The 27,141-nt window shown below is 55.3% G+C and overlaps 1 protein-coding gene across 5 annotated transcripts in view; it reads right to left on the bottom strand.

The window, feature by feature from the left end:
* Positions 1-3,363: 3,363 nt before the first annotated feature.
* The window catches only part of IQSEC3 (IQ motif and Sec7 domain ArfGEF 3), a 106,743-nt gene continuing 82,965 nt past the window's right edge, over positions 3,364-27,141 (bottom strand). For 2 of the 5 annotated variants that reach the window (XM_037001588.2, XM_017663605.3), the window contains 9 exons: positions 22,593-22,715; positions 21,982-22,148; positions 16,909-17,048; positions 15,637-15,762; positions 13,536-13,635; positions 13,205-13,366; positions 10,328-10,420; positions 8,192-8,241; positions 3,364-4,920 (listed from right to left, as the gene is read on the bottom strand). In XM_037001588.2, the coding sequence (XP_036857483.1) occupies positions 4,486-4,920; positions 8,192-8,241; positions 10,328-10,420; positions 13,205-13,366; positions 13,536-13,635; positions 15,637-15,762; positions 16,909-17,048; positions 21,982-22,148; positions 22,593-22,715 (1,396 nt within the window). In that variant the 3' untranslated portion in view covers positions 3,364-4,485. Of the gene's footprint in view, positions 4,921-7,104; positions 8,108-8,191; positions 8,242-10,327; positions 10,421-13,204; positions 13,367-13,535; positions 13,636-15,636; positions 15,763-16,908; positions 17,049-21,981; positions 22,149-22,592; positions 22,716-27,141 lie in introns of all 5 variants that reach the window. The other 3 variants (XR_005056840.2, XR_005056841.1, XM_073222665.1) reach the window with 3 other exon arrangements.

The raw sequence follows: 27,141 nt of genomic DNA, 5'->3' as shown, positions 1-27,141 counted from the left end.
AGGATACTTGGAGGATGGCGGCACCGCCCTGCGTGCGTGCACTGATAGCACAGGCCCCATGGCCCCATGCCCTCTCTCAGGCCTGGGCTGAGCTGGGTCCCCTCTGGGGTGCTCTCAAGGGGCCCATCCCCAGCTTCCTGGGTCAGAGAGTTCCCAGGATGGAGCAGGTCATGGATGGCCCCAGACTTCTGGAATTTCCCTCTTCCTGAAAGTGGGGTGAGGACATGCTCCTTTCTACTTTAACAAGGGGTAGTGGAGCTGTTGGATTCCTGGGTGTTCAGAGTTCTGGTTGCAGGGGTCTCTGGCTGAGCCATTCTGGCCAGTTGCTTTTCCCCCACCTTGTGAAGCTCCTGATGCTTCAGCTTTGCTGAAAGCTCTCTCCTCTTTCCCCTGCCGGGAGAACTCACTCTATGTCAAGCCCCTGTCCACACAGCCTCATTTGGGCATTGTGTGTGGCTGTGAATGCTTGCCTGGGCACCCGCCTCTCTCTCCAGCTCTGATTTCTGTCCTCTCTCCTGTGTTACCGCCAGTTGGCCTTTGTCTTACCCTCTGCAGAATCTTGGCAACACTCCCGGCAGCCAGCAGGAGGCCTGGTACGCCAGGGGCTCAGAAGTGTTTGCTCCCTTGCTTCTGGTTCCATGCAACTTCCTCAGCAGGGGCCCCTAGACCTTCCACCTGAGCCTGTGGCCCCCTCTTTTCAGGAAGGGTGCACACTAGGGCTTGTCAACCAGACCCTGTGATTAGAAGGTTAGTCCTCAGGAGCTGATGGCTGGTGAAAATCACCTGAGGCTGATCAAACATGGTCAGCGGGAGTCTGGCCCCACAGTGTGCCCCCACTGTCCACTGTAGCAGGCCCAGCAAGGCAGAGAGGGCCCTGGCCCTCCCCTCTCTCACTCTGCCTGGATGTGCACCGGCAGTCACAGGACCTCCCTGCTCCAAAGCTGCTCTGGTCTCCATGGTTGCCTGCTCTCTCAACTGGCTAAAAGGTGTGTGTTGTGGGGGGTGTTGTTGGGGTCAACTCCCCAGTCCTGCACCCCTAGCTCTGACCCAGTGCCCACTCATCAGCTGTTTCCCCACACCCAAGCCTCATGTATTTAACATAGGGCTTCCTGACGGTGCATATGGTGGCTCAGAGGCACATCACGCTGGGTAAAGGCCACCATGGCTGGACAGCAGCCTAGCAGTGCAGCTGCCCCTCAGAGACCTCAGGGCTGCAGGCATAGGAATGTCCCCTTACTTTGGACTCTCACCAATTAGATGCTCTGGTAAGTGGGACCCTCCCTCTTGGAGAACAAAAGAAACAGAACCGACACAATTTGCTCAAGTGACATATTCCAATATAATCTCTAAAACTCTATGAATTGAACAGATAAAATACCTCTGGGCTATTTTGTTACAAAATATTTGCCATTTGGATCAATGGCTGGGTGCAGCCACCCTGCCTTTCCCTAGAGAAGCTTCTCTCCAGTGGGGTGAGGGGCGTATGCAGTAAGGAGCGGACTGCAGCGAGAAGGTGTGCACAGCGGAACATGGGCAGATAGACAGATGGCTATCGCAGGAGCCTATTGGGTTCAAAGATACATTCTGGCAGGATATGGTGGGGCGGAGGGGGTGTCAGGTGGGGTGGAGGGCCATGGAGTTTAGGAGTCCAGGACCCAGGGCTGCTCAGCGTGATGGCCTTGGGAGGCAGGCAGGCAGGCTTCCAGGTCAAGCTGCCAGGGCAGGGTCTTGTTCCAGGTCTGGAGGTGGGACTTGCTCAAAGTTGGTGGGAAAGCTACTTCCGCTTCCAACTGTGGAGTTGGGGCTGAATGGATAAAGTTGAGAGAGAGGCCCAGACCCCCAAAGTAAGGCCTAGAGAGTTGATAGCATGTGCCATTGTGGGGTGACTGGGAATGTAGACCAAGGCTGGGTCTGGGAGCCCAGACAGCACTCCACTGCCCCTCAGCCTTGAGGGCACAAGACGGCCGGAGCATCTCCTGCTGAGCCCTCTGGGAGGCTGGAGCCCCGACACGGCCACTGCCATGAGGAGGGCAGGAGGCTTGTCCCAGGTCTTTGGGGGCTAGGCCCTGGGGACGAGGACAGAAGTGTGTCCCAACCTTAGCCTATTGGCTGATCAGGGCACAGAGGTTGCAGACTTTGGGAACCCTTGCTTCCCCAGTGAAGAGGCCAGCTGCCTCCTGTCCCCTGGGCACTAGGGATCAAAAGCCTTGCATAGTGTAGGCTTGGCCCACGTGCCACTGACCTCAGGCTGGTCTGTTCCCTAGGCCAGGGCTCCCAGTGCTGCCAGTGGAGCCCAGGGAAGTCACTGCAGCAATGGAGGGGTGAGCCCCTGCCTGAGAAGGGGCACAGAGGTGCCTGAGCATCTGGGTCCTCAGACAGAGGCTGCAGGCACTCGCCAGCCTGGGAACCCTGCTGGTCCCAATTGAGAAAGCCAGGGCTTCGGCAGAGGTGAGGGAGGGGCCCGAGTGGGCATGCCTATCAGCAGGGTGGAGGGCACTTTGTCAACGAGAAGTACTGTGGGCAGGTGACAAGGGTCCCTACTGTGTGGATTGTGCCTTTCCTCACAGCCCTTGGCCCTCAGGGTCCCCCACGTTACATATGCCAGTCACCTCATAGCACCTCTTCCTTTGTAACTGATACTCCCTGCCACCCACCCCGCCTCCAGCCCCTCACTCGGGGTTCCTCCACTCCCACCCCCCAGTCCTGACACCTACTGCCTGGGCCTTCATGTCTTAGGGGCACCCCTGCCCTGGCCGGGGGCACCAGGGGAATCTGAATGTGGCGCCCCATCTGTCAGCCATGCTGTTACAGAGAAGCCACGAGGACGGGAGCAGATGGGCTGGGGAGCCACATAGGGGATGTGGCACATAGGTCACATGGTATGGAAATGGGGCTGACAGTGATGGGGCCAGAAATAAACTCACTGGGAGACTCATGATGTCTGGGTGACCACACCCCCCACAGGAAACTAGGTCACCTGGAACCTCCGCGGAGGGGATTCTGGGCTCCCACGGGCTCAAGCCCCGCAATGGGGGTCGCAGGGGCGGAGGGGACTCACTCTGAACCTGGCCGACATTCACTTCAGCCTTTGGGGTGCTTTGATAACGCACTCTGTGTGGGAGGCGATCGTAACAAAGGACAGCAATGAGCTGCTGGCTCAGAACTGGGGCACACGGCCTGGCTTGGGGACAAACACTTCGGGAAAGGGCCATGACTGGGGAGGCTGTACTGCCCTGTGGCTTCTGAGGCTGGCTGCCAAGGCTCGGCAGGCCACGTACAGACTGACTCTGATTCAGCTTGGCCCTGGGGTGTTCAGTGAGTCCTGCTTGGCTCTCCTTTGCAATTTTGAGGGTGCAGGGACTCTTTCAGTCCCCCTGCTGGAGGCGGTCTGGTGCTTTTCAGGGACAGGGGTGGGTTGCGGGGGGACTGAAAGGCTGTAGGGCTGGCTTAGGGTGACAGCCAGAGAGCTGGAACACCTACTTGTCCTGCCCACTTCTGCATCCAAATCCCTGCGGGAGTCACCCAAGAGGGAGCCCTGACTTGAGTGCAGACCCTATGCCTGCTGGCTGCATTTACCCCTGGCAAGTCACAGTCCCATCTCCCCACTTCCACTTTCACATTAGAAGAACCTGGTTCTCCCTGCTGTGTTCCTGTGTGCACTCTGCATTGGCTGGGTGTTATTTGGGACTAGAGAACCAAGGAACTCTTTAAAAAGGCGTGTTTTGTAGACAGATGACCTCACAATTAGTCGGCTCTGCTGACTTGACCTAGAGAGAGCAGAGTGGTCCCCTTCCCCCCCTTCCTCTCCGGAGGCTTTCCTAAAGTCTGGGCAGCCCTGGGCGGACAGGGCCCCAGCTCCTGAGAAAGCAGGGGTAGGTCCTGGGAGGAGGGGAAGGTGTGGCTAGGGCAGCCAACATCCCTGGGCAGGCAGGTGCAGCTCCTGAGACTGCTAGGCTTGTGGGGTGGGGGCAGCAGAGAAAGCCCCCTCCTCACACCTCCCGTGACTTGGCCCCTCCAGGGACCCCAGGCCAGTCCCTCTCTGCCCAGCATGGCCCCCGGTGCTGGGCAGTGAACCAGAGCCCTGTCTTGTCCAGTGCGTGGGTGCTGCCCCGCACCCTCTGGCCCAGGCCTGGGCCTGAAGCTGGTTAGGCCCTTGACTCCTGCTCCCTTCAGTGTGGGATCCAGGTGGCCAGATGGCAGCAGGAGGAAGAGGAGGCCTGGCTGTGCCCGGCAGCATAGGGCCCAGGAGAGTGAGGTGGTGTCCCAGATTTGCAGGGCAGGGGAGAGGTGCTGGACTGAGTGTGGTTGGGTGAGGCGAACCCAGGGGCCAGGGTTGAGATTCTCTCGGGAAACAATGGTGATGGGTGACCAGGGGCGCACTGTGCCAGAGGGTGGGGGGCAGTGAGCCGAGGGGCAGTGAGGGGGCTGGGGGCGGCCCTGGGCCCCTCGGGCAGCTCTCCTGGGACAGCAGAGCAGTGGGGCAGTCTACACCAGGCTCCTTGAGCCGCTGGAGTAGCGGCGCGGGTGCAGCAGGGAGCCGGGTGGGCAGTACTGGTGTGGGTGGTTGTAGGGGGGTGGGGGCGGGGGCAGCGGAGGCTGGTGTATGACCTTGACAGGGGAGCCTGGGCCACCCAGGGGTGTGGAGCTGCAGGAATCAGAGGAGGATGAGGCGTAGCAGGAGAGGGCCTGGCTCAGCAGGGGCTCCATGCGGGCCAAGCAGGGCTTGTCCAGGACAATGACCTTGACAATCTGCTGGCACTGCACCAAGGTCCCGGGGGGAGTGGGTGGTGGCGGTGGCAGTGGTGGGGGCTGCTCTCTCAAGGGGCTAGGCTGCAGGTCTGGCAGTGGTGCTGGCGCTCCCCTCTCGGCCCCCAGCCCGGAGCTGTGCTGGGACGTTTGAAGCCTGTTGTGAATTGACACCTAGTTTAGAAACAGCCAGAGAAGCATGAAATGTTACAAGACTAATTCCCAGCTGCTGGGACTGGCTACTGTGAGCCTCCCCGCCTTCAGCATCTCTTGTGCCCCTAGGTTCTCACAGCCCTCACCTTGACCCTCTCTCCATCTTCCGGGCCACCTAGAAGATGCCTGGCTGTCCAGCAGAGGTACTGACCCTGGGTAGTGTCAGACCAGCCATGAGCAGCCTCAGAGCTCCTGGCCTCAGTCTCCTCATCTGTGAGATGGGCCATTAGACCAATGGCCTAGGGTTCTGCAGAGCTTTGCAATCTGATTTCATGGAACTGCTGGAGGGCTTTGGACCATGGATAAGCTTCTCCCTACCTCTCTCTTCACCAACCTCTGAGCTTGAAAAGCAAGGGTAAAGGTCTTTGCCCAGGGTGACTAGACAGACAAAGGGACAGAGTCATGTATCTTTGAGCCTTTCAAGTTTGTTAGAGGGGAAGCCTATCACTATTGAATCACAAAGGCACCTGAACCCCAGAACGCCAGGGAGCCCTGCAGCGGTGATCTGGACCTCCCCGCCCCCATCCTCCCAGACTCCCCAGAGCCAGGACCATGCATTGAAGAGCAGCTCAGTCAGGCAAAATCAGGTCCCCGGCTGCCTTTCTGGCCCAGCCCAGGCTCTGGTTAAATCTGTCCAGCTCCAAGAGGGGTACTGAGAAAGAACTCTAACCTTCACCACCCTGGGTGGGCAGGAGGAGGTGGCGCCCTCCCTCAGCCCACAGAGGGCACTGTGAACTAGCCTGGCTCCTCTTGGTAGCAGGTTGGTGGGGGAAAAGAGAGGAAGGGAGGCTAGAGGATTTTGGAAGGAGAGGGCTTAATTCCTTACTCCTCTAGCCTGCGGATGGGATATACCACAATCCCCTTCCAGCACCAGGGCCCTTGTGGGAGGCTGGGAGCCTTCTCCCCACAGCAGGACGCTTCCTATTGTCCTCGTCACCACCACCCAGATAGGCTGATCAGAGCACAGAGAGGTAAATCGAGGCTGCAGGAGAGGCGACCTGATCACCAGGCTTAGACCAGGATGGCCTAGCCCCAAACTGTCTGAGAGCCCTAAACCAGCAGGTCCCGACCCTATCTATTGGCAGAAGCTGCCCCTTTTGTGTCCTCCCAGTAGGCCGCTTCCCTGTCTGCAGGTCTCCAGGCCCATTCTTCGCCTGCCCCTTCAATACCCACAAGCCCCCACTGTGGTGCTCAGCCTGTGGGAGGCTTTATTCTTCATTCTCAGCCTTAGCAGCATCTTCTGGGCCTAAGGTTCCCCCAGCCACAGGAAGCAGCCCTGAGCACCCCCATGCCCTGCCAGGACACAGGCCGGGCTGAGGGCATGGTGGGGGCCCACCTTCCTCTGTGGTCCTCCTTCAGGCAGAAGACCTCCATCCACCACTGCTGGAGGAGACCGGCTCCTTTCCCCACCTGCTTTTATTCTGAGTTCTTTCCCAGGAGAAAATGGCCTGAGACACTGGGACAGGCCTCTGCTCCCTTCCCCAGACCTTGCAGCTGCCCCATAGAGCCCACAGCCTCGGTCTCATCCTGCAGTACCCCCTCACCTTCCTCTTCCTGACACCCCCCACTGTCTGTGCCTCCCTTCTCCCCACCCACCCCGGATCCCTTTTTCTTTAATGGTCAGTAAGTGAAAAGCAGGAAGTGACAGCAGCACTTTTTCTCATTCTGACCCCCTTCTCACCTCCCTGATGTTGAAAGAAAGGAGAGAGAGAGAGAGAGAGAGAGAGAGAGAGAGAGAGAGGGGGTGGAGCATGAGGAGCAGGTCAGAACAGCTCAGAGAAGATGGAGAAGCACCTGCCACGGGGGCTCAACCAGGCAGTGAGGCGAGAGGGCAGAGGACAATAGCTCGGGTCCAGCTGAGAGGCCAGGGAGGCAGGGCTGCCTCTGTGCAGGGGAGCAGAGGCTGGCTGGCAGGGCCCTGGGGCTAGCTGGGGTGGCAGCCTTGCAGATAGCCACATTGCCCTCTGGCAGGGTGGGAGGGCCGCCAGACCGCTTGTCCTCCCTAGGCAGGTCAGGCTGAGGGGTGGGCAGGGCTGGCAGAAGGAGCCAGAGGGCTGAAAGCTTCCTGTGTTTATCTGCAAGGCTAGAGAATGGGCGGCTGCAGGAAGATGAGGGGTGGGGGTGGGCAGGGGATGGAATACCCACCCTGGGGACTTGTCAGCTGCTGGGGCAGGAAGCTCCTCCATGTAAAGGTGCCTCCTCCAGACACAGGTGTGTGGGGGAGTGGGGGCCGTAGGGAGAGAGAAAAAACGGGGCTCCCCTGGGGCATCCAGGGGCTTCTCCAAGCTTAGTCAGGCTGGTGGGCAGGGCTCCCCTCAGACTCCAAGTGAGGGATCCCCTAGCCTGGGGGGGTGCTGGGCAGGAGGTATCCCCTGGTGATCTGGCAGAGAAGGAGGGGGTCTCGTTGGGGTGCAGGAAGCCAGTGGGGGGCCTGGGCCTCAGAGAGGATGGCCGGGGCAACCTGTGTCCCCTCCCAGGTGTCACCTGGGGGCCTGGCATGGATCAGCTGCTACCACTACTTGCCCTCAGGGGCATAGGGATGGGCACCCCCTTCCCTCCAACATGGACAGTTTTCAGATATAGCAGCTCCCCCCCAGGAAGATCCCTAATAACCCTCCCACACTCCAGTTTCTCCTGCACACATCCCCATCCAATGGTCAGCTTTCCAACAGACCAGCTGTTGCGGGGAGAAGCCCATGTACCCAGTCACACACTCCACCATCCCCACCTCGATTCTCCTTCCCCAGGGGGCACCTGGGAGGGGAGGGTCCATCCTGGAAGTGATCTCCCTGGGTCTTGACTTAAGGCAGGGGTACTCTGGAGGGGCCTGGGCTCCCTTCTTTGGAGGGTGGGAGGGAGCCCTTGGGGAGGGCATATTGGGTTCTCTGATGTAGAAAGTCCTGGGGACCAGTGAGCAGTCTGCTGGGAAGCAGACCGAGGGGAGCATGAGGGGCAGGCTGCCATGGGGGCGCCACAGGCTCATTGGCAGGGGTTTGTCTGGGCAGAGGGCGGGGCGGGGCGGGACAGAGGCGCTGCTCCTTAAGGAGGCACTGGGGCAGTGACATCACTCATGCTAGCAGTAACTTTTAATTGTATCTCTTGAAATTGGTAAAATGGTGAGTCGGGCTGGGGAGGCATTGATTAATACCTGAGAAGAGAAACAACAGAGATGGTGAGAAGGACAAGCTGGGGGCACAGAACCACTCACCTGGGTGACCAGGCCTACACTTACCTCCACCGTGCTCTCCGCAGGCCTCTCCCCCAGGGCAGCTTCCCTTTTGGCTTTGAATGAAAAAAGCAAACGGCTTGTTCATTCTCTAGCCCTCCCAAGCAAATCCCTCTCCCAGCAACTATTTGGTGGGCAGAAGACGGTGCCTCACCACTCCTGCGGGAGATGCAGCCCAGCAGCGCCGGACTGCCGGTCGGAGCCCAGCTCTGCCACCTAGCTGTGTGACCTCAGGCACGGTGCTGTGCCTCTCTGAGCTTCCACAGACTAGAAGATCTCTGCCATTTTTCCTCGTATGAGAAAGTTTCCCGATGTGAACTGTGAAGGTTGCTTAGGAGGTGGCACTGGTTCTCGGTTCCCAGAACTGCAAGGAGGCACCATGGTGTGTCCCTGGGCACTGTGTTAATTTATCTCCAATCATGGGCTCCTACAGGGAGGGGCTGTGGTCCCTTTTTGGTTCTTTTCCCTGCTGCTTAGTGGGTGGTGAGGATTTGCTCACCACAGGCCTGGCACATGTAAGAGCTGAAAAGTGCCCTGTAATTGCTGCTGGGGCGTTCTGCCCGGCCTGGCACAGCACCAAGCCTCTGCAGGCCCCCAGGGACGGCTTGGTGACTCTTTCCGGCTCTGTCAGCCCGGCTCCCACCCACCCCAGGCACCTGAGCAACCCCGATGCAGCCGGGCAGGGGAGTGTCAGTGCCCTTGCTGAGACCGCCCTCTGCTTTCTGTGTGCCAGGAGGGAGCTGGGCGGGGTTTGGGGCCTGGAAGCGCCCTGCCAGGGAGGCAACTGAGGGGCAAGGCCCTGGAGACATTCCTATGACCTGACCAGGGGATACAGCTTTCCAGACAGACAGGCTGGGATGCAGAGAATGGGGTGGGACGTCAGGGCATCAGTCACAGCCAAGGTTCGGCATTTAAACAGCTGTGAAAATAAGCAGTGGTCCCTGTACTGTGACCTTACAGAAATGAAGGGGCCGGCTGATAGGCAGGGTGAAGAATTCTGAGTGGGTGACGGCAGGTCAAACCCACATGCAGATGACATCATCGTGCGACTCTCCATGTAGCTAAGGAGCCCCTAAGTCTTGCTTGGAAAATGACTCGCATCTCCCAGCTGAGCGACCAGGCCTGCGATGTCAGTCACAGCATCTCGGCGTTGTGGCTGCACTGAGGGTTGTACACCACTAGCTTGAAACCCGGTGGAATGTCTCAGCTCAAGCTGCTGTCTGGCTGGGGCCCTGGCTTTCCAGTGTTTAGCAGGGGGCACACAGCAAGCACTCAGAAAGTGTTTGTTAATGTAGAATAAATGGCTGCATTAATTAATTGGTAAACAGTTCTGGCTGGTCTGCTGGGGTTTGGCTGGGATAGGATCAGTCCTTGTGCCATCCTCCCTCCCAGCTCTGTTCCGTTTGGGACTGGTGGGGTGGGGCTGAGGTAACGCTTCCTGAGCCCCCTGCAGGTGGGGAGCAAGGTGAGGTGGGCAGTGGAAAGGTGGGGGGATGTTCACGGGAGGAAGGGAGCAGGTCTTGAGCATAGGGCGAAAGGTGGCACAAAAGCTGAAGCTGGCTTGATTCTTTGGGAGTGAATAGTTCAGCATGAAGAACCCATTTAAGAAGCTGGCTCTGGGGGTTTATCTGGATTTGGGGGAGGGCTGACTCTGGCTGGGATGAGAGGGTGCTCACAGCTCATTAGGGAAAGACTTTGACAGGGCAGACAGGGTTTGCAGACACTCTGACCACCCCTCTTCTCACTCTGATCCCGTGTCCACAGCAAGTCTGTCTCCTGTGGGCCTCCTTCCCACACCTCTAGTCTCCCCGGTGAGCCAGCAGGCGTCAAAGGTGCTGGAGGGCAGGGTGCCTCCCCACCAGGGCCAGGGTGTCGGGCTGTGGCCCAGCTCCCTGGGGTGGCCGGTAAAGTCTCATACGGATTCTGGCCTTGGTGCAGTCTGTGAATTCACACGCTTCTCTGGCCTTCCTCACTCCCACTCTAAGTCCCAGGTGGCTAAACCTGGAGGGAGGTCCTCAGCAGAAAGATACAGCCTGGAAGGAGCACTCCCCTCACCCACCCCCTAGGAACCCAGGCTGGGGGCGGTGGGGGGCCTCCGCGTCACCAGGCCGTCCATGACCTCTAAGCAGAGCCAGGGCTCACCTGTAGGCGATCCTTGCTTGGACTGTGGGTCCACCTGGGCCCCGGTGGACCTGAAGGAGAGTGTCTTTGCTCTCTGCTGCTTCTCTAGCTCCCCTGGAGGACGAGAGGCTGGTGAGCAGGGGGAAGCCCTGGCCTCAACCACACAGAGGTGGGGCGTGAGGAGCGAGCAGGCAGGGCAGGGGACCCTAACACACTACAAAATCCAGCACCCTGGCATCCCACTTCAGGGCAGTGAAGCAGCCGAGAGTGCCTCAGTTTCTCCCTCTGCATGTGGGCATGCTAATACCTGCTTGAATGTCAGAGAGGCAGTAGAAGAGGTTACTGAGAATGCAGTGGACACCTGGGTTTCAGTCCCGGTTCTAAAACTTGCTGGCAGTGTGACTTTAGGCAGGTCACCTAACCTCTCTGTGCCTCACCTGTGGGGAAGCCGGGCCCATTTCAAAGTGTCATTAAGAGGAAATACATTCAAGCACTTAGAACAAGGTCTGGCTGTGGCTTTTCTTACAATCACTTGGCACAGCTGGCGGTGCCCAGCCTCCCACCCGGCATCCGTGGGACAGAGTCTGCCCCAGGTTTCCAGAGCTCTCCCCAGGAGGGGGTCCCCCGCACCCAGGACCTGTGGGTGCTGCCCAGCACTGGCCCAGGCATCTGCCTTGGTACTCAACTTTAACTCCCCTCACTAGACTGGAAACCTGGTCCTTCTTGTTCCTCCCTCGGCGCAAGCTGCCAGGCACCATCCTTGGAGAACCGACAGGCACTACCAAATCACTCCGTCAGTTTCTCTTCTCCGGGAGACCTAACAGGTTCCTCTTATCAGAGCTACTCCCCTGGGCCCCCCTACTTTCCATCTACTTGTCTATAATCCAGGGACACCAGACTACAAACCCCCAAGGCAGAACAATTTGTCCTGATCACTACATCATGCCATCAATCTATACTAATAATTATTCTTGAACTGAGACTTGTTCCTCCCGTGAGTCTTGGCTTTGGAGAAATCAGCATGGTAATGTCCAGCAAGAAGTCTGAGGAACCCAGTGAGAATCTTGTTTTGTCACTTACTGCGAACTTGGACAGTGTCCTTAAGTTCCATTAGACTCGGTTTCTTTACTTGTACAATTTCTTTACTTGTCGGAAGTGTGGCAAGAACTAAGAAATGTAGTAGGCTTGGCATTCAGCCCATGCTGGACACATAACAGGCGCTCCACAAACGGCAGCTCTTACCGCTGTTTTACATTTTCTTTTTTCTACTTCCTTTCCTACTGCCTCCCTGACCGGTGCTTCCCCTTTCTTCAGCCATTCCTTCCCTTTCTCACCACCTGAAGAGTAAGACAGGAGCCTCTCTCCCTGCTCCTGGCCCTCCAGACAACAGGAGAAGAAAGCCCCTTCCTGGCGCAGAGATTCAGGAATGTGGGGAGGGATGCGACGCCGTGCCCTCAGGCTGATGGGGGAGAAGGAGCCTCTGCCAGCAATGCTGGGGCCTGTCCTCAGGATGGCTCCCCAGGGCTGTGCAGTGAGAGAGGTGGGGCCCTCCAGGGTGTGTCCTTGACAATGATTAAGGTCAGCAGCCGAGGTGGCGTCTCTGAGCAGCTGGTCCAGCCCTAGGGGTTTGTTAGTTACACTGCTGGATTCAAGGATGCCAACAGAGCACAGAAAGGGAATTTACACCCCCTCCACCAGGCACTTGCCTGAGTCACCTGGCGGGAGGTTGTTTTAACCTGATTTTGTTGTTTTCTTAGGAAATTATAAACACAACTTCTTCTCTCATTCTCAGAGTGGAAAGCACATGAACCTCAGAATAGACTTAAATGCAAGTGCTGGCTCACCTGCTTCCAATATGCATGACTTAGACATGCCCTTAACTCCCTAAGTCTCATCTGTAAAATGGGGACAAATATCTACCTTGCAGATTGCTGTGAACACTGTGAACACACTGCCCAGCACCAGTCGATGCTCAAAGAACATGGATTAAAGAGCACCTCCCCATCATATTGGTCGCCTGCTTGACAACTCCCACTGCTGTTCCTATTGCCTAATGGATTTACATTAATTCAGAAATACTTTCCAACCAAGTGAGCATGTAAGGCAGACCTAAAGTCTACTTTTATTTTCTGTTTTAGTTCCTGAATCCATCCATATTCACTCTTCCATGTAAGGCTCTTTGAAACCACGCAGTGAAAGCTTGCAAGTGGGCACGGGCTGCAGGCCATCGCTGCTCTTTTCTTAAACCCAAAAGCAATGAGTAAACCACCCAGACATACAAAGGGGCCTGCATACTTTCTAAAATGCTTGATTTGGCAAGGGTCAAGGCATTCTTTAGAAGAGCAGAAAGACAACTCCAAGATGCAGAGGAGCCAGGAAACCACTTGGATTCTTCAAGAAGACATGTTATGAAAAAAGTGGAGTGGTGGGCTATGCTAGATGAAAGGAGATGAAAGATCGGGAACGACGCCATGGGTACACCTGACCAGACCAGGGACAACCTGTCCAAGGCCGTTTCGTGGGGAAAGGAGGGCCTGGCCTGGCCACTTTGGTTTGCGTGCCTCAGTGTGCGCATGGGTCTGTCTTGGTCAAATGCAGCAGAGTCCTGGGTTCCAAGGGGCCCACATGCAGCCCCATGGCCTGGCCAGATGTGCACATGTGTGTGCACACTTCAGGGTCCCTCACTTTAGTTGTGAGGCAGCACAGAGGGTTGTGCATGCATGTGGGGCCGAGACGGTGCAGGGGCAGAGGGTGGGTCCAGGACAGCAGGGGCCCCTGGACTCACCCCACACTCACTCCAGGGTGGGGCAGGGCGTCAGGGCCACGCCTGCCCACAGCAGACCCGGTTCCACGCCAAGCGGGAGCCCGCCACCCAGCCAGGGGTCCACGTGCCCTTACACTCTATCCGGATCTGCTCCAGCTCTGCCACCTCAGCGGTGGCCTCCTTCAGGTCCTCCGCAAACTTCCGCATCTCATCAGAACCCAGGGCACAGAAATGCAGCACCTGCTTCTTCTCAGAGCCCAAGAGCGGGGTCACCAGGGTGATGCCATGTGAGTAATCTGGAAACCAGACCCCAGGCCCCCAAGAGCTTGAGCAGAGCAGCCAGGGTAGGGCCAGCCCCAAATGGCTGGTAGCTGGGGCCTTGGGTGCTTGCCCCTCCACCCTCCCTACAGCCCTCGACTTCCCCCAGCCACCCTCTGACACATCTCTGGGCCCACTGAGACTCACATTCATTCTCAAAGAGGTGGAACTGCATGCCCAGCAGGCCCACGGACTTGCAGAAGGTGTACGTGGAAGAGCTCTTCTTCTTCGGGCAGAGTTTGAGAATCTGTCCAAGAGAGGGAGATAGCACTGATGTGTGTGCACATGCGTGTGCACACCTGGATGCATGAACACCCAGGTATACTTGTGAACACATGAGTAAACACATGCAGCGATGCATGCACACACATGCACACTGGTAGACTTAGGACATGTTCATACACACTCAGATATATGCATGTATGTAAACATATACTATATCAAAATACAGTTTTTTACCCCATAAAACCTCCTGGTGGCTATTCCCACGGCACTTAGAGTAAGCCAATGCCCACTTCCTGCCCCACCCCATCTAGTCCCTGCCTTACTCTGGCTTTATGTTCAAACCACACTGTCCTGCTTTCTGTATCTTGACTAAGGTAGGCTCAGACCCACCACAGGCCCTTTGCATATGCCATTCCCTTTCCACAACTCTCCCCTCAGCTTTCTGCAGTGATGAATGACTCTCATCACTTGGACCTTAAATGCTACCTCCTTAGGGATTCCTTCCCTGACCATTCTAGCTAAAAAACAAACAGAAACAAAATAAACAAATCCACCTTCACACCCATCACTCTATATCCTACCACACTGTTAACTGTCTTCACGGCACCTTTGTCTCAATTTGATATCTTCTTTGTTTTCTTATTTTCTATCTCCTTCCCCTTACTGAAATCAAAGCTCAGTCAGCTACTAGCTCAATATGTGAATACTTCTTCTGCACCTTCTAGGTACTGGCTGTGCCCCGTGGGAGGGGTGTGGGGAGAGCCAGAGGGTGGAAATCAATTGGTCAATCAATAAAGCATAGTAAGCAAAAAACAAAGTAAAGAAATGGATAAGTAAGGTACTTTCAGAAACTGATAAGTGTTTGGAAGATAATGAACTGGAGAAAGGAATAGACAGCGAGGGGATAGGCAGCCAGCAAGGTGGACAGGGAGGGCCTCTGCGAGGAGGGGGCGTCTGAGTGGAGACCTGAATGGAGTGAGCGAGGTGGTGGCCAAGGCATGTGGGGGCTTCTCCAGCAGAAGCAGAGGCAGGAATGGGGGGCAGCCAAGGGAGGTAGCTCGTGGGGCCAGGGCACCAGAGCAGCTGAGGAGAGGAGCAGAGGGAGGTGAGTGCAGAGGTCCTGCAGGCCAGCAGGCGAGGAGTGTGCACTGCCTTCGCCCAGCTGGGGAAGCTGGGGCAGGGGCTGCTGTGCAGCAGATGCAGGGCCTCGTTCGCACTCTAGGAGGCCACTGTGGGAGGATCACTCGGTGGAAAGTGGACCTTAGAGCAGATCATTAGGTTCCCTTCATGGGATCCGAGGGAAAGACAGAAACAGAATCCCATTCACCACTGTCCCCAGCACTCGGAACGATGCCTGCCACATAGTTGGCACTCATTGTGAAATGCGTACCTATTTTCAAAGAGCAAAGAATGAGTATCCCACAGATGCATGTATGCACATATGCTCTCACACACATGCTCACACATATGCCCACATGCATACTCTCTCACACATCTGCACACAAACTCACCCACATACTTAAATGTGCACACAGTGCTTGCACACACACATACCCTCACAATACACATGTGCTCACACATGCACCCACACACATATACAGAGGCTCACCCATACCTACAAGGGTGCACACAGTGTTCATACACACTCACACACATGCCACTCTCACACGTGCACACACACACACACTCTCCAGCAACCCCCAGGCCCAGGGACAGCCGTGCCCCACTCAGGCCCACTGTCCCTTGCAGGCTGTGGGACATGAAGTACATCTCTGCCCCGCCCCTGCCCCTGCTTCCTGTGACCTGGGAAGGCAGATGATCTGGGATCTAGTGCATTTCCACCATGACTGTGGACCATGGACAAATAATGAGACTGCCTCAGCTCCAAAACTTACAAAGCAGGAATGACCGTGTGTGCCTGAGCTGCCTTGCGCCCTGTGATGTGAAGGTGCTGTGAGAGGGGTGAGCCCACGCTCAGTCACAGCTCCGGGGTGAAGTCTGGGCCCCTGCCCGGCCCACTCACCACCAGCAGGTCGTTGAAGAGGAATACCTCCCTCTGATGCGCCGCCTGCTTCTGCAGTTTGTTCACATCCGTCACCTCAAAGAGCCGGCTGCAGCAGACAAGGCGGCGGTGGGGCACCGACAGCACCTGGGGAGGGGGGTGCTCAGTGGGGCCCCAAGCTCACATCCTCCCCACCCCCAGCTCCACTTTCCAGAAGAGCAGCTGGAGGCCCAGGGTCCTATTGCAGGACCTACACCTGACCCTAAACCTCCTCTGTCCTTCAAAGCAGGTCATTACAAAGCAGGTCACCGTCTTAGGGAGCAAGGCTGGAGGACAGGGGCTTACTGTGCTGGAGGATATGAGGAGATGGGGAGGAAACTGAGAGGAGTTTCCAGATGCTTCCAGTCCAGTTGCTGTCAACCCTTTTCATTCCAAGACCTTCCTGAGGGCACCCTACGTCTCAGGCTGCAGCCTGCCGGAGGACGCCTCCACACTGTCCTCTACTGCACACTCAAACTCAAGTGTGCAGGGGGCAGGGCATTACAGGGGCCCCTTGAATCTGCCCCCGGGGTGCCTGCAGTCCAGACAGAGGCTAAGGCCTCAGCAAGAAGTGCTCTGGGCAGAAAAGGGCAGTCGCTGCACAGACAGAGCAGAGAGTCCACAGCAGAGCCTTGGATGACATCCCCAAACTGCTCTTTGAGCCATTAGGGAGGAGGAAATGCAGACAGATACCAGAACCTGCTCTTCACCCTTTATCTATGTGGTATCAAAAGCCTCTGCTGACATACAAGTTGAGTAGTAAACTATAGGAATGCTCATCTTGAAAATCATTGCAAACTTGGAACATGTTGCCTGTGACATGGGTCACAACTAAGGGGCACCCCAGGGGCTTGAGACACCCCATCCAGAGCCTGCTTTGGCCTATTTGCTGTCTTGTACTCTGTAGGACCATCTGAGAAGCCCACGATCCCTCTCATCAAAAACCTCCCATCTGGCATCCAGATGCTTCCACCCTGGTCCCGTGGGCAGTCTTTCCTGACATCTCCCTTCAGTTTCTCCTGCTGTGGGAGCTGATACAAAGAGGCAATGAGGAGATTAGGCCAGGGGTGCAGTGCACAGCACAGAGGAGGCACTCAGAAACTAGGAAGTGAGCAAACAATGGCCAAGCGTTTTGAAAGGGAAGGAGAAGAAGGGAGATGTCAGGAAGGAAGGGAAGGAGGCAGGCGTTGCAGTGGGCAGCCCCACAATAGGGACTGGCCCACGGGTGGGGGCAGCTCAGCAGGGGGCACTTACCGTCTTCATGCCCACGATGGACTTCTCCACCTTGGTGACGTATGTGACATGGTCCTCATTGGACTTGAGCTCCCTCTGCTGTATCCTTTCATAGATGCCTACCACCAGCTCCCTGGGGATGTCGGCGCCGTCATCCACGCCTACAAAGAGCAGGAAGGGGAAGCACGGAGGTGGCGGAGGGGAGCATCAGAGGTGGGAGCCTCTACCACACTCATGCTCCTAAAGGGTGCCTGGATTTTGCCCTGCCCCTGTTTCCAAGCCTTCAAAGGCTGTCTCCCCACACACATTAAATTAAAGACAAGCTCCTTGGCCAGGCACCAGCAGTCCTGTAACACGGCCCCAGTATCATCTCATCTCCTGCTGTTCCATAACCAGAAACTCCCAGGCCTCACCCCTCATCTGCACATTCCAGCCTTCGTGTCCCAGGCGAGGCGCCTTTGCCTCTGCTGTCCTCTCATCCTCCCCATATTTGTCTACCCAGCCCCATCCCACCAGGACAGCAGCTTGAAAATGTTTCGTCTTGTTCCCCTCTCAGGCCCTCCCTCCCCTCCTGTAGAGAGCAGAGTCCCAGTGATTAATTGCTGAATGGGTGACAAGATTTTCCCCACTGGGAGCGTGGGGGGAGTCAGACATAAGTGAGGAGGAGCAGGCAACCCCCAGCACCATGCAGGTGAGGAGACCTCCGCCCAAGTTGTGCTCCATGGCAGTGATCAAACTCTGGCAACAGGGAGTGCCAGCAGCAAACATACCAACACAAACACACCTTTGTTGGGAGGTAGAAACAGAGGCAATAAAAAAGTTTCTTCTACTTTCTCTGGATTTTTCTTTAATGACCATATACTTCTTTTATAAGAGGAGAAAACTAAAAAATAAAGCAACTTGGGCAAGCCTCCTCAAGGGAGTTTTCCCAAATGCTGAGAGGACCTTACACTTTCTATGAGTAACTCTCTGTATTGACCTCATTTCTCCCTCCTCTGAGGTTGGCTCTTAAGCTTGGACAAATGAGCCATGCAGCACCCTCAGGGGCCTGAAAGAAATTGGGATTGGGCAAGAAAGAACAGTGATCAAGACTGAATACACAGAGGCTCCCAGTTAAATATAGCAGGATGCATACCTCTACTCCTTCTGAATATCCTGGTAAAAAGGATTTTTTAAAAAGAGGCATACACCCACAAAGACAAGGAGAACTGGGGGAGGGGCAAGGCACCTGGAAAGGAGATGAATAAATGGATGGATTAGCAAACCTGAGGAAGTAGAAACTGAAGCAAGCAGAGAGGTTAGAAGTCATTCAACATACCACAGAACCACCAAAGAGCTCTGGCACTGGGGGCAATAAGCATCCCTGAACGTGTGGGTGAAGGTGGGCTGGAAACCGGAAAATAGGTTGACAATCAGTCTCAGAAGCATTTAGACTTCTCTGTCCCTTTCCCCATTCCAGCAGAAGACTGAGGGTTGATCCTTGGAAAAGGATGAATCAGGAACTCTGAGCTGGGGGACCCCAAGCCCAGCCAAAGGTGGGGGTCTGTGCTGAAAACTGGGGATGGCATTGCAGTCTGTGTGTCAAGAGACCACCTCAACCTATTTACCCACAAAGATCTCAGAATGTTGGCAGCTAGACTCAGACCCTCTGGGTAATGGAATGGACATCTCAATTCTGGGGAGTCAACCAGCACAAGAGAAAATGTCTAAAGATACTGCAGTAGGGGTCCCCTAGTGAAACAGCTCGATGAAATCAGCACCAGTCAGCCTACCTATGAGAAAGCCCATCAGTCAGCAACCCCCACTCATACTAAGTTTTTAATCAGCCTCTTAGTGGCTTACTCTTAAATATGAACAACCAACTATACATGGAAAATCTGCAACATGAAAGAGAAAAAAATATGGAAAAAACAGAAAAGGAAACAAAATAAACAGAGGTAAGCAGGGAGAAATGGAAACAAATGACAACCTATCATGAATATCTTCAGAGATATATAGATGACATCACATCTATAAAACAAGATTAGAATGCTATAAAAGGGGAACATTTAGAGACCAAGAAAGAGTTATGGAAAATAAAAAATATAACAGCAGAAGTGAAAAAGTAGGAGAAAAGAAAAGCTAAGAGATATCTTCAAGAAAATCAAACATGACGACAAAGATGGTAGATAGAAAACTATAAAAATTAGGAGCTCAAACAAGGAGATCTAACCTCTGAATAGTAGGAGTTTCAGAAAAAGAGTAGAGAGAAAATGGAGGGCAAAATGATAAGAAAAACAATATTTAAGACAAACTCCCACAATTGGAGGACATGTGTTTCCGGGCTGAAGGACGGTCCAGCACCTAGCACGAAGGATGAAGAGAGAACCACAGCCACAAAACACTAATCCAACGTGGTAACTGCGCCCCCATGTGCACCACAGCACGATTTGCAATGACCAAGATAGGAATGCAAACTAAGTGTCCATCAATGGATGAATGGACAAAGAAGAGGTGGCACATATACACAGTGGAATATTACTCAGCCATAGAAAGAATGATCTCTTGCCATCTTTGACAACATGGGTGGACCTAGCGTTATTATGTCAAGTGAAATAAGTCAGACAGAGAAAGAAAAAATACCATATGATTTCACTTATATGTGGAATCTAAAAAAGAAATCAAGTGAACAAACAAAATCCCTGAACAGACCCATAGATATAGGAAACACTATGGATTCCTAGAGTGGGGGAGGAGTTGGGGTGAGTGGAACAGGTGAAGGGGTTAAGAGGTACAAGTCATGGGGTTGTATAATGCACAGCATAGGGAATCTCATCATTAATAGTGTAATAACTTTGTATGGTGATGGATGGAACTAGACTTCTCATGTGGCTCATTTCGTAATGTGTAAAAATACTGAATCACTATGACATATACCTGAAGTGAATAGGATATTGTAAATCTATACTTCAATTAAAAAGAATCATAACAAGGTACACCAACATGAAATTCAGAGCACAAAGGACAAAGAGAAGAACTTACACATTTTCAGAGAGAGAGAAAAAATAACATGCAAAAGGTCAGGAGCTGGACTGGCAGCGCAGCATTGTCAGCTAAAAGACAGTGGAGCAATGCCTTCAAAATTCCAAGTTCAATATTTCCAATCTGGAATTCTATTCCCAGCCACATTCCCAATCAAGAGTGAAAATAGAAGAACATATATTCAGATACACAAGTTCTCAAAAAGTTTGTCTCCAGTGTACCTTTTCTCTGGAAGTGAACTGAAAATGAAGAAACTATGAAATCTAGGAAGCAAGCAGTCAGTCAGGGGCAAGGTGAATGGGATCCCTGATGGTGGTGGAGATCCCAGGACAACAGCTGGGAAGCTGGCCCAGCAACCTGGGGGCAGGACTAGAGGCTCCAGGAGAGACAGCTGCAAGAAGCTGAAACCCATGGAGGGTCTCCAGGGGCTCAACACACTGAGAGGACCTTGACACCTAGGGTGGAAAGTTTGGAGTGGCAGTTACACTGAGGGCTACACAATGGAAAAAGAATGCAAGTATTCGCTCCAAGGAAAGAAATAGAATGGATTTGTTTTGTGATCATTGTATGCTTCAAGACTCAGCTTTGGATGGTGTTTACCTAGTCTTAGTAAAATAAATGACTGAGGTCACAAAAATGATGCCACAGGTATCCTGAGAGAGTGGGGCTACAGGGTAGTTTTAGTGGATTGGGCTGGGGAAGGTGGATGAAAGGGCTAAATCCTGATATTGTGCCGAGGTAAATTGCTATGGACTGAACGTTTGTGTTCCCTGCCCCAAAAATTCATATGTTGAAATCCAAACCCTAAAGATGATGGTATTAGGAAGGGGGCCTTTAGAAGGTGCTTAAGTCGTGAGGATGGAGCTCTCACAAGTGGGATTATTGCACTTAGACCCTACAGAGCTCCCTGGCCCCTTCCACCAGGGCCAGAGACACAGACAGGTGTCAGCTCGAACCAAGAAACAGGCTACCACCTGACACTGAATCTGCCAGTGCCCTGAATTTGGACTTTCTGGCCTCTAGAACTGAGAAATAAATGTCTGTTGTTTATGAACTACCCAGTCTGTGGTATTTTGTTACAGCAACCTCCCTGGATGAAGACATATTAATAGAGAATACTTAAAAACCTAAAAACAAATAGCATTGAAAAAAAAATAAGACACAAAGTATATACACTCTATAATCTTGTTTGTATGAAGTTCAGGAGCTGGCATAGCTCATGAGTGGTGACAGAAGGTTAGAAGAGTCGGTACTCCTGGGCAGGGCATGAGAGAATGTTCTGGGGATGGAAATGATGAATGTCTAAATCTTGGTGTGATCACATAGGTGTATAGGAGTATAAACCTTCACAGGCTCTGATTTACACACCTTGCAGTATATATTTTATAATAATTTAAAAGAGGAATGGCCAAAGAAAAGCAGCAGAAGCATGTTACTTAGTAGTATAGAGGAAACACAGTAAACAGCAAAAAAGTTGAAGGTGGTTGCCTCTGAGGAAGGAGAGTGAGAGAGGGACTGTTTTTATAGTAAGCCTTATAGAATTATTTGACTTTATTAAATTATGCTTATGTATGACTTTGATTTGTAAAGTGCTCAAAAGGAAAAAAATCAGTTGAGCACATATCACACCTGTCCATTCTGTCCTGTTCCCTGCCAGGTGGGGCACTATATCAATCAGAAAAGCTGGCAACAGCGCTGTTATCTGCAAGGCTCACTGACATGGACCCAAGCTGCAGAAACTCCCATGAGTTGTGAGGCAGTAAGGGCTGGTATCACCTGAGAACCGACTATGGTGCTAGGGCCCTGAGGTCAATCAACAGAGCTGTGCCATGGAGGGCCAGGGGCATGGCCAGGGGCGCTGGCTGCTTGGTGTGGGGCAACAGCAGTGGCTCCTAGAAACTCCCCAGATGCCCGCATGCAGGGAACTTCCCCAGGCCACTCTGTGTGGCCAGGCCTGGAGAGCAGCAGACAGCGCCCTCGGCCACTGGGGTGACAATCGGCTCAGACGCACAGAACCAGCCCCGATCAGAAGGGGGCTTGAGCAGAGGCCCCGCCTCCTCTGTCCCCTCTCACCTCGCAGGTTTCGAATAAAGTCCTCTAGCATCATCTTCCGGTCAGGCTTTATGTTGGGGCTGTACATGTCCGTGTTGAGCAGGATGATGGCGAAGGCCAGGATGAAGATGGTGTCGGGGTTGTGGAACTGCTGCACCACCTCGGGGTTGCACATGCAGTACCGCTGGCTGTGGGGGACACAGCGCGTGCTGAAGGCCTGGCCAGCCTCCCCGCGCCCCAGCACTCTAAGGGCTGTAGGTCCAGGGAGGTGCCCCCTCAGCCTGTGGATGGTGGCCTCCCCAAAGCCTGGCCCTCTGCCCCACTGAAGGGACAGGGCGGGCGTCACCTCACCCCCACCCGGATCAGACTCGCTGTTGCTGGGGCTGAGAGAGTGCGCACAGTCTGTGGCTGGGCTGCTCCAGCTGGGAGCTCCCTGGGGCTCCTGTCCCTTCTCTTCCTGTTCCTCTTTTCTGTCCAGCCCACCCCTCCTGCCTCACCAGGGGACTTGTCCCCAGCACCTGACTGTCCCCCAGCCTCCCAGCGCTCCACTTCCCCCATGGGGCGCCCTCCCTGTGCCCAGGCCTGTGTTTGAAGGCTGTGTGAGGGGAGCGGGGCTGCGGGAGGGGTCCCACCTGAAGGCTTCTATGAGCCGCTCCACCTTCTGGGCTTCGCCCTGCACGCGGATGTGCGCCTGGAACTTCCGCAGGGCCTCGTCCAGCTCCATGCTGGAGAAGTCCATCTCGTCCACCACGCAGCTGAATTCAGTGGGGGGTTGGTCATGAGAGGTTGGCCCCTAGGCCTCCCCCAACTGACTGCAGCCGAGGAAGGAGTCACAGCCCACCCGAGGTGGGTGGGAGAAGGGCTTCGGTCCCTGTGACCCTGCAGGAGGGCACTGGCGCCCACCTCCCAGGTCCAACTCACCCCCAGGGGGCTCCTTTTGGTCACCTGAGAGGATTCTCTTTTTCCCTCTAGGGCAAGAGCCCCGTGGCTGGCTGTGGTCTCCGTTTCCGAGCCAAGCACCCAAGGCCCAGAGTGGCTAGCGGGTGGGCCAAGGCCATGGGGCTGCAGACCTCCCGCCTCCAAATCCCTCATCCCTTCCACGCAACCTCAGAGCAAACTGAGGTTTAACATGCGAATGATAAAACACACTCTTCAGCTCCTGCCCATTAGGAGTCTGCGTCCCCCACCTGGTGCTCGGCAGACTGAACTCTCCGCCCGCTCCTCCCAGGCCCCTCCCAGTTCTCCTGGTGACCCAGGACAGGAGCAAGCCCACGTCCCCATTAAGAAGCCCCCAGCTCACAGAGGAAGTCGTGGCCTCCCAAGAGTAAATGACAAATTGGTTTAACGTTGGAGGGAATAGCCTGACAAACATGGCCAGACTCTGGGCCTTGACCTACCACAAAATTTCTGGTGACTTTGGGTCACAAATTCACCTCTTGGACTCTCAGGTTCTTCTTCTGAGAAGGGGGGAGGTCAGAGTCCTGCTCCCCAAGGGCCCTTCCACCTCTGAATGTCCCCTTCAGTGCATGGGCAGCACGTGCTAGTCGTCCCCACTGGACAGTCTCATTCCTCTACATAGGCTGCTCCTTCCACAGGGTCTTGGGCCAGGAGCCACCCTGCACCCACCTCACCCAGCTTCACCCTCCTTTGGGTGCCCTGTCCCAGTGCTATGAGCAGAGAGGCTGGAATCTGGGCCCTGCAAAGCCCAGCAAAGACCTCAAGTTGCTGAGAATCATAGGAGCTCACACGTGACAACACTGCTCTCGGAGCTACCCTCTCCCCTTTCTGCACCCATGCTCCGTTCCACCTCCCCTCTCCAGGTCAGTACACCCAGTCCACATCCCCAGAGGACTCTGCCACAGGATTGTGATGGGCATCGCACCTGGTCATGGCTGCCTACTGGCCCACAGAGGGTGAGGCGTGCCCATGGCTCAGTGCCCAGCACACCAGTGGACTCAGGAAACATTCTCTGAGTGGATGTGTGAGCAGAGGGTTGAGCTCTGAGCAGGACCCATTTCCTCCATGGTCCAGGCTCCCGTGCTAAGCCCACTGCCCAGAAGACTCAAAGGTTCCTACTCAACCCTGGCTCTCTTGCCAGTTTCTAGGAGAAAGCAAGGGAGACAGCCACACAGTGGGGGTCAGGGCCTGGGGGCCCATGGGACTCTGCCTCCCTGACTTGTTTCAGGGGAACAGGGAGGAGAGACCATTACTACCTGGGACCCCTTGAGAAGGAAGGGCTGCAGAGGTCCTCTTCCTCCCCTCTCCCCATCCCTACCGGTGGGCAGAGGGCAGCCTTCTCTCAGGCTTGTCTGCCTGGGTGGTGGGCAGGAGAGGGTGGGGCTGGAGGGACACGAGCTTTTGGTCGAAGTATGGGAGCTGGCGATGTCAGTCTGGACCTTGGGGAGGGGCAGGTGGGCAGTCAAGGCCTCCAGGTCCAGCCCCGTGGGAGGCCACTCTGATTCCTCGGCAGCTCCTGTCACTCCCCACCAAGCCCTCCTCAGCGGGCATGTGGACTCTGAGGGTAGCACCGTGGGGCCATCTGAGTGCCCCCAGCCTAGCGGTGTCAGGAGATATGAGTTGAGCATGACTGAGCCACACAGCGGTGGTGGACAGAGGCGGCAAACCAGCGCAGTCATGCCCGTGGGGAACAGGAGCTCCAGCCAGGACACAAGGAGTGGGAGGGAGGAGACGGCGACAGGTAGGGAGGACACAGAGAGGATAAGGAGAGAGAGGTGGAGAGGGAGAGACAGAGAAACACAAGAGGAGATGAAGCAAGAAGAAAATGTGCAGACTGAGCAGGGTGGGCCTGTGCCTAGAGCAGGGGGCAGCCACCTGGCACCCTCTCATCCCAGCCCCCAGCCCCCGACTCCTGCAAGCCTTCCTGCTCCCGTGCAATGGGCCCTAGCCTGGCTCACCAGCCCTGATGGACAGGCTTGTCTCCCTAGAGGACCCCAGGATGACCCCTGGTCACCTGATCTGGCATCCAGCTGCTGCCCAGGACTTGCCCCATCAGTCCGTCTACCCCAGCCCATTCCTGGCACCCTGTATCCCTCATCCGCATCCCTTCTGGAGCCTCTGTCCATGCACCCTCTGCCCCAATGCTCACACCACACTGACGGGCTGGTGCTGGGAGGCCCGAGCACTGTGGGGAGGCAGCAGAGAGAGAGGGAGGCAGTGAGCAGCAGGGAGAGGGCAGATCTGTTCAGCCAAGCACGATGGCCTAGTTTCCAGCCCTTCGCAGGTGACACGCAGCCCGATCACTCGCTCGAGGCTGTGGCTAAAAGCTCCAGTAATGAGCCTGGAGCCTGAGAGTCAAGGACTGGGATGGAAACGCCAGCCCACAGAATGGGGGGTACTGAATAGATCGGGCTAGGCCTCAGGGTTGGGGAGGGCTTCATAGGAGGACACTTGGCCCATGGGGCTGGAGAGTCTCTACATCCCACATCTTCGAGGACCAAGGCAGCTTGTTAAAATAGATTCTTGAACCCGCCCAGATCTGGGACTAGACTGCTGGGAGGCCAGGGCTGGGAGTCACAAGCTCTCCAGGGAATTCTTAGCAACTGGAAACCAATGGCCGAGCTGTGTGCCGGGATAAGTAGGAGGGGATTTGGTCCAGGTGGAGGCTTTCAAAATATGCCCAGCAACTCATGGGCCCCTGGGCAGCAGCTCCTGGGAGAACATGTGTCCCTGGCTCTCAGGGGCTGCTTCTGCAGTGGTGCTGAGGAAGGGGGTTGATGGAGGCGGAGACAGAAGACACCCTCCCCGACACACGCATTTCCTGCCTTCCTGCTTCAACTGCCACCTGGCACATCACTGCTGGGTGGGCAGGAGGTGTCCTGGAGTTCTCAAAAGCTAGGGAAAATCTCAACATTTCTGCAAAACCCCCAGTGGCAGGGAGGAAACTGTGCTGAGTGGTGGAGAGGCACTAGTGCCCCTGGAGATTTGGGCATGGGGGAAGTGACCTCTCAGGACTCCCTCCACTCTGCCACTCTCTGACAGGGCCCCAGAAGTGGGGAGTGGCCATAGCTGGCAGGCAGCAGGCTCCCAGCAGCAGGAGGGGGCAGCACCACTGCTGGTTGGCGCTTCTGCTCCTCCCCCCAGGGAACCACTGCGTGCCTTCCCGGCAGGGCCTGGCCAGCCGGGCTGTGCTCTCTGCAGCAGGCCTGCTCCAATGGACCTGCACCCCAGGGGTGACCGTCAGCCTGGAATCATGCCGTCCTCGAGGCTCCCCAGGATCCTTCACTCACTCCCTAGTCTGAACTGCAGCCTGCTTGTGACCTCCTCCCCCTCTCCTCGTCTGGCACCCTTTCCCATCGCTGCTCTTATTTTGCAGTATCTACTGGCACTTAGAATCCCCGCCCCCCAATGAGATCACTGAGAGTTTCCAGATCCACCCCTGCTACCTCCACCCAGGACTGTCAACAACCATCTCTCCTCTTTGATCATCTTTAAGGTGAAACATATCACATTTTTCTGACTGGTCTTTGCTGGGGCACAACTGCCCTATTTTACAGAAAGCAAAACTGAGATAAAGGCACCTGCCCCAGGCGCCCCCAGTGAGAAAGAACTGGTTTTCTGCCTCCTGCTTGTGGGGCCTTCTACCCCTCTGGGCCTACTCCACTTCAACAGGGTCCTAAAGCCAGGGGGGAGCTCCCTCTGGACCCCCATCCGCTGAGTATCTCAGTGCTTCCCTAAGTGTGTGATGACTTCTCCTTCTCAATCCGAAGCAGTACCAACCATTGCCCAGGTTTTTATTACATATGAGGGAACTGAAGCTCGCAAGAGTGCCAGCCCTGCGGGGGACTCCGGGGCCAGCAAGCCTGCTCCTTTCCCCACGGTGGCTGGTGCTAGAGTGTCTCTCCCTGGGCCGTGCGTACCCAGATGCTGATGGAGCCTGTGAGGGGCCAAGAGGGGACAACTGGACACAGCCATAGGGTCACATGTGAGGAGCCCCGCCTGTGGGCAATCAGCACAGAGGCTGTGCGGCCATCCCGCAGTGTCAGAGCTGGCCTGGGCACCCACAGCCTCCTAGGGAACCAATTCCTCCCTTCTACTGTCCTCTTTCACCTCTCTGCTGCTTTCTCTGACCCTGCTTATGGCTTTTGTTCCTTCCTTCCCCCACCCCTGCACAACAAACATGCATTGAGAGCCTACTGTGTGCAAGGCGCTGTGCTAGGGACC

This window comes from Manis javanica, chromosome 15, assembly GCF_040802235.1.
Source record: "Manis javanica isolate MJ-LG chromosome 15, MJ_LKY, whole genome shotgun sequence".
NCBI lineage: Eukaryota > Metazoa > Chordata > Mammalia > Pholidota > Manidae > Manis > Manis javanica.
Note: the sequence above shows the minus strand (reverse complement) of the source record. Positions and strands in the feature narration are given on the sequence as shown.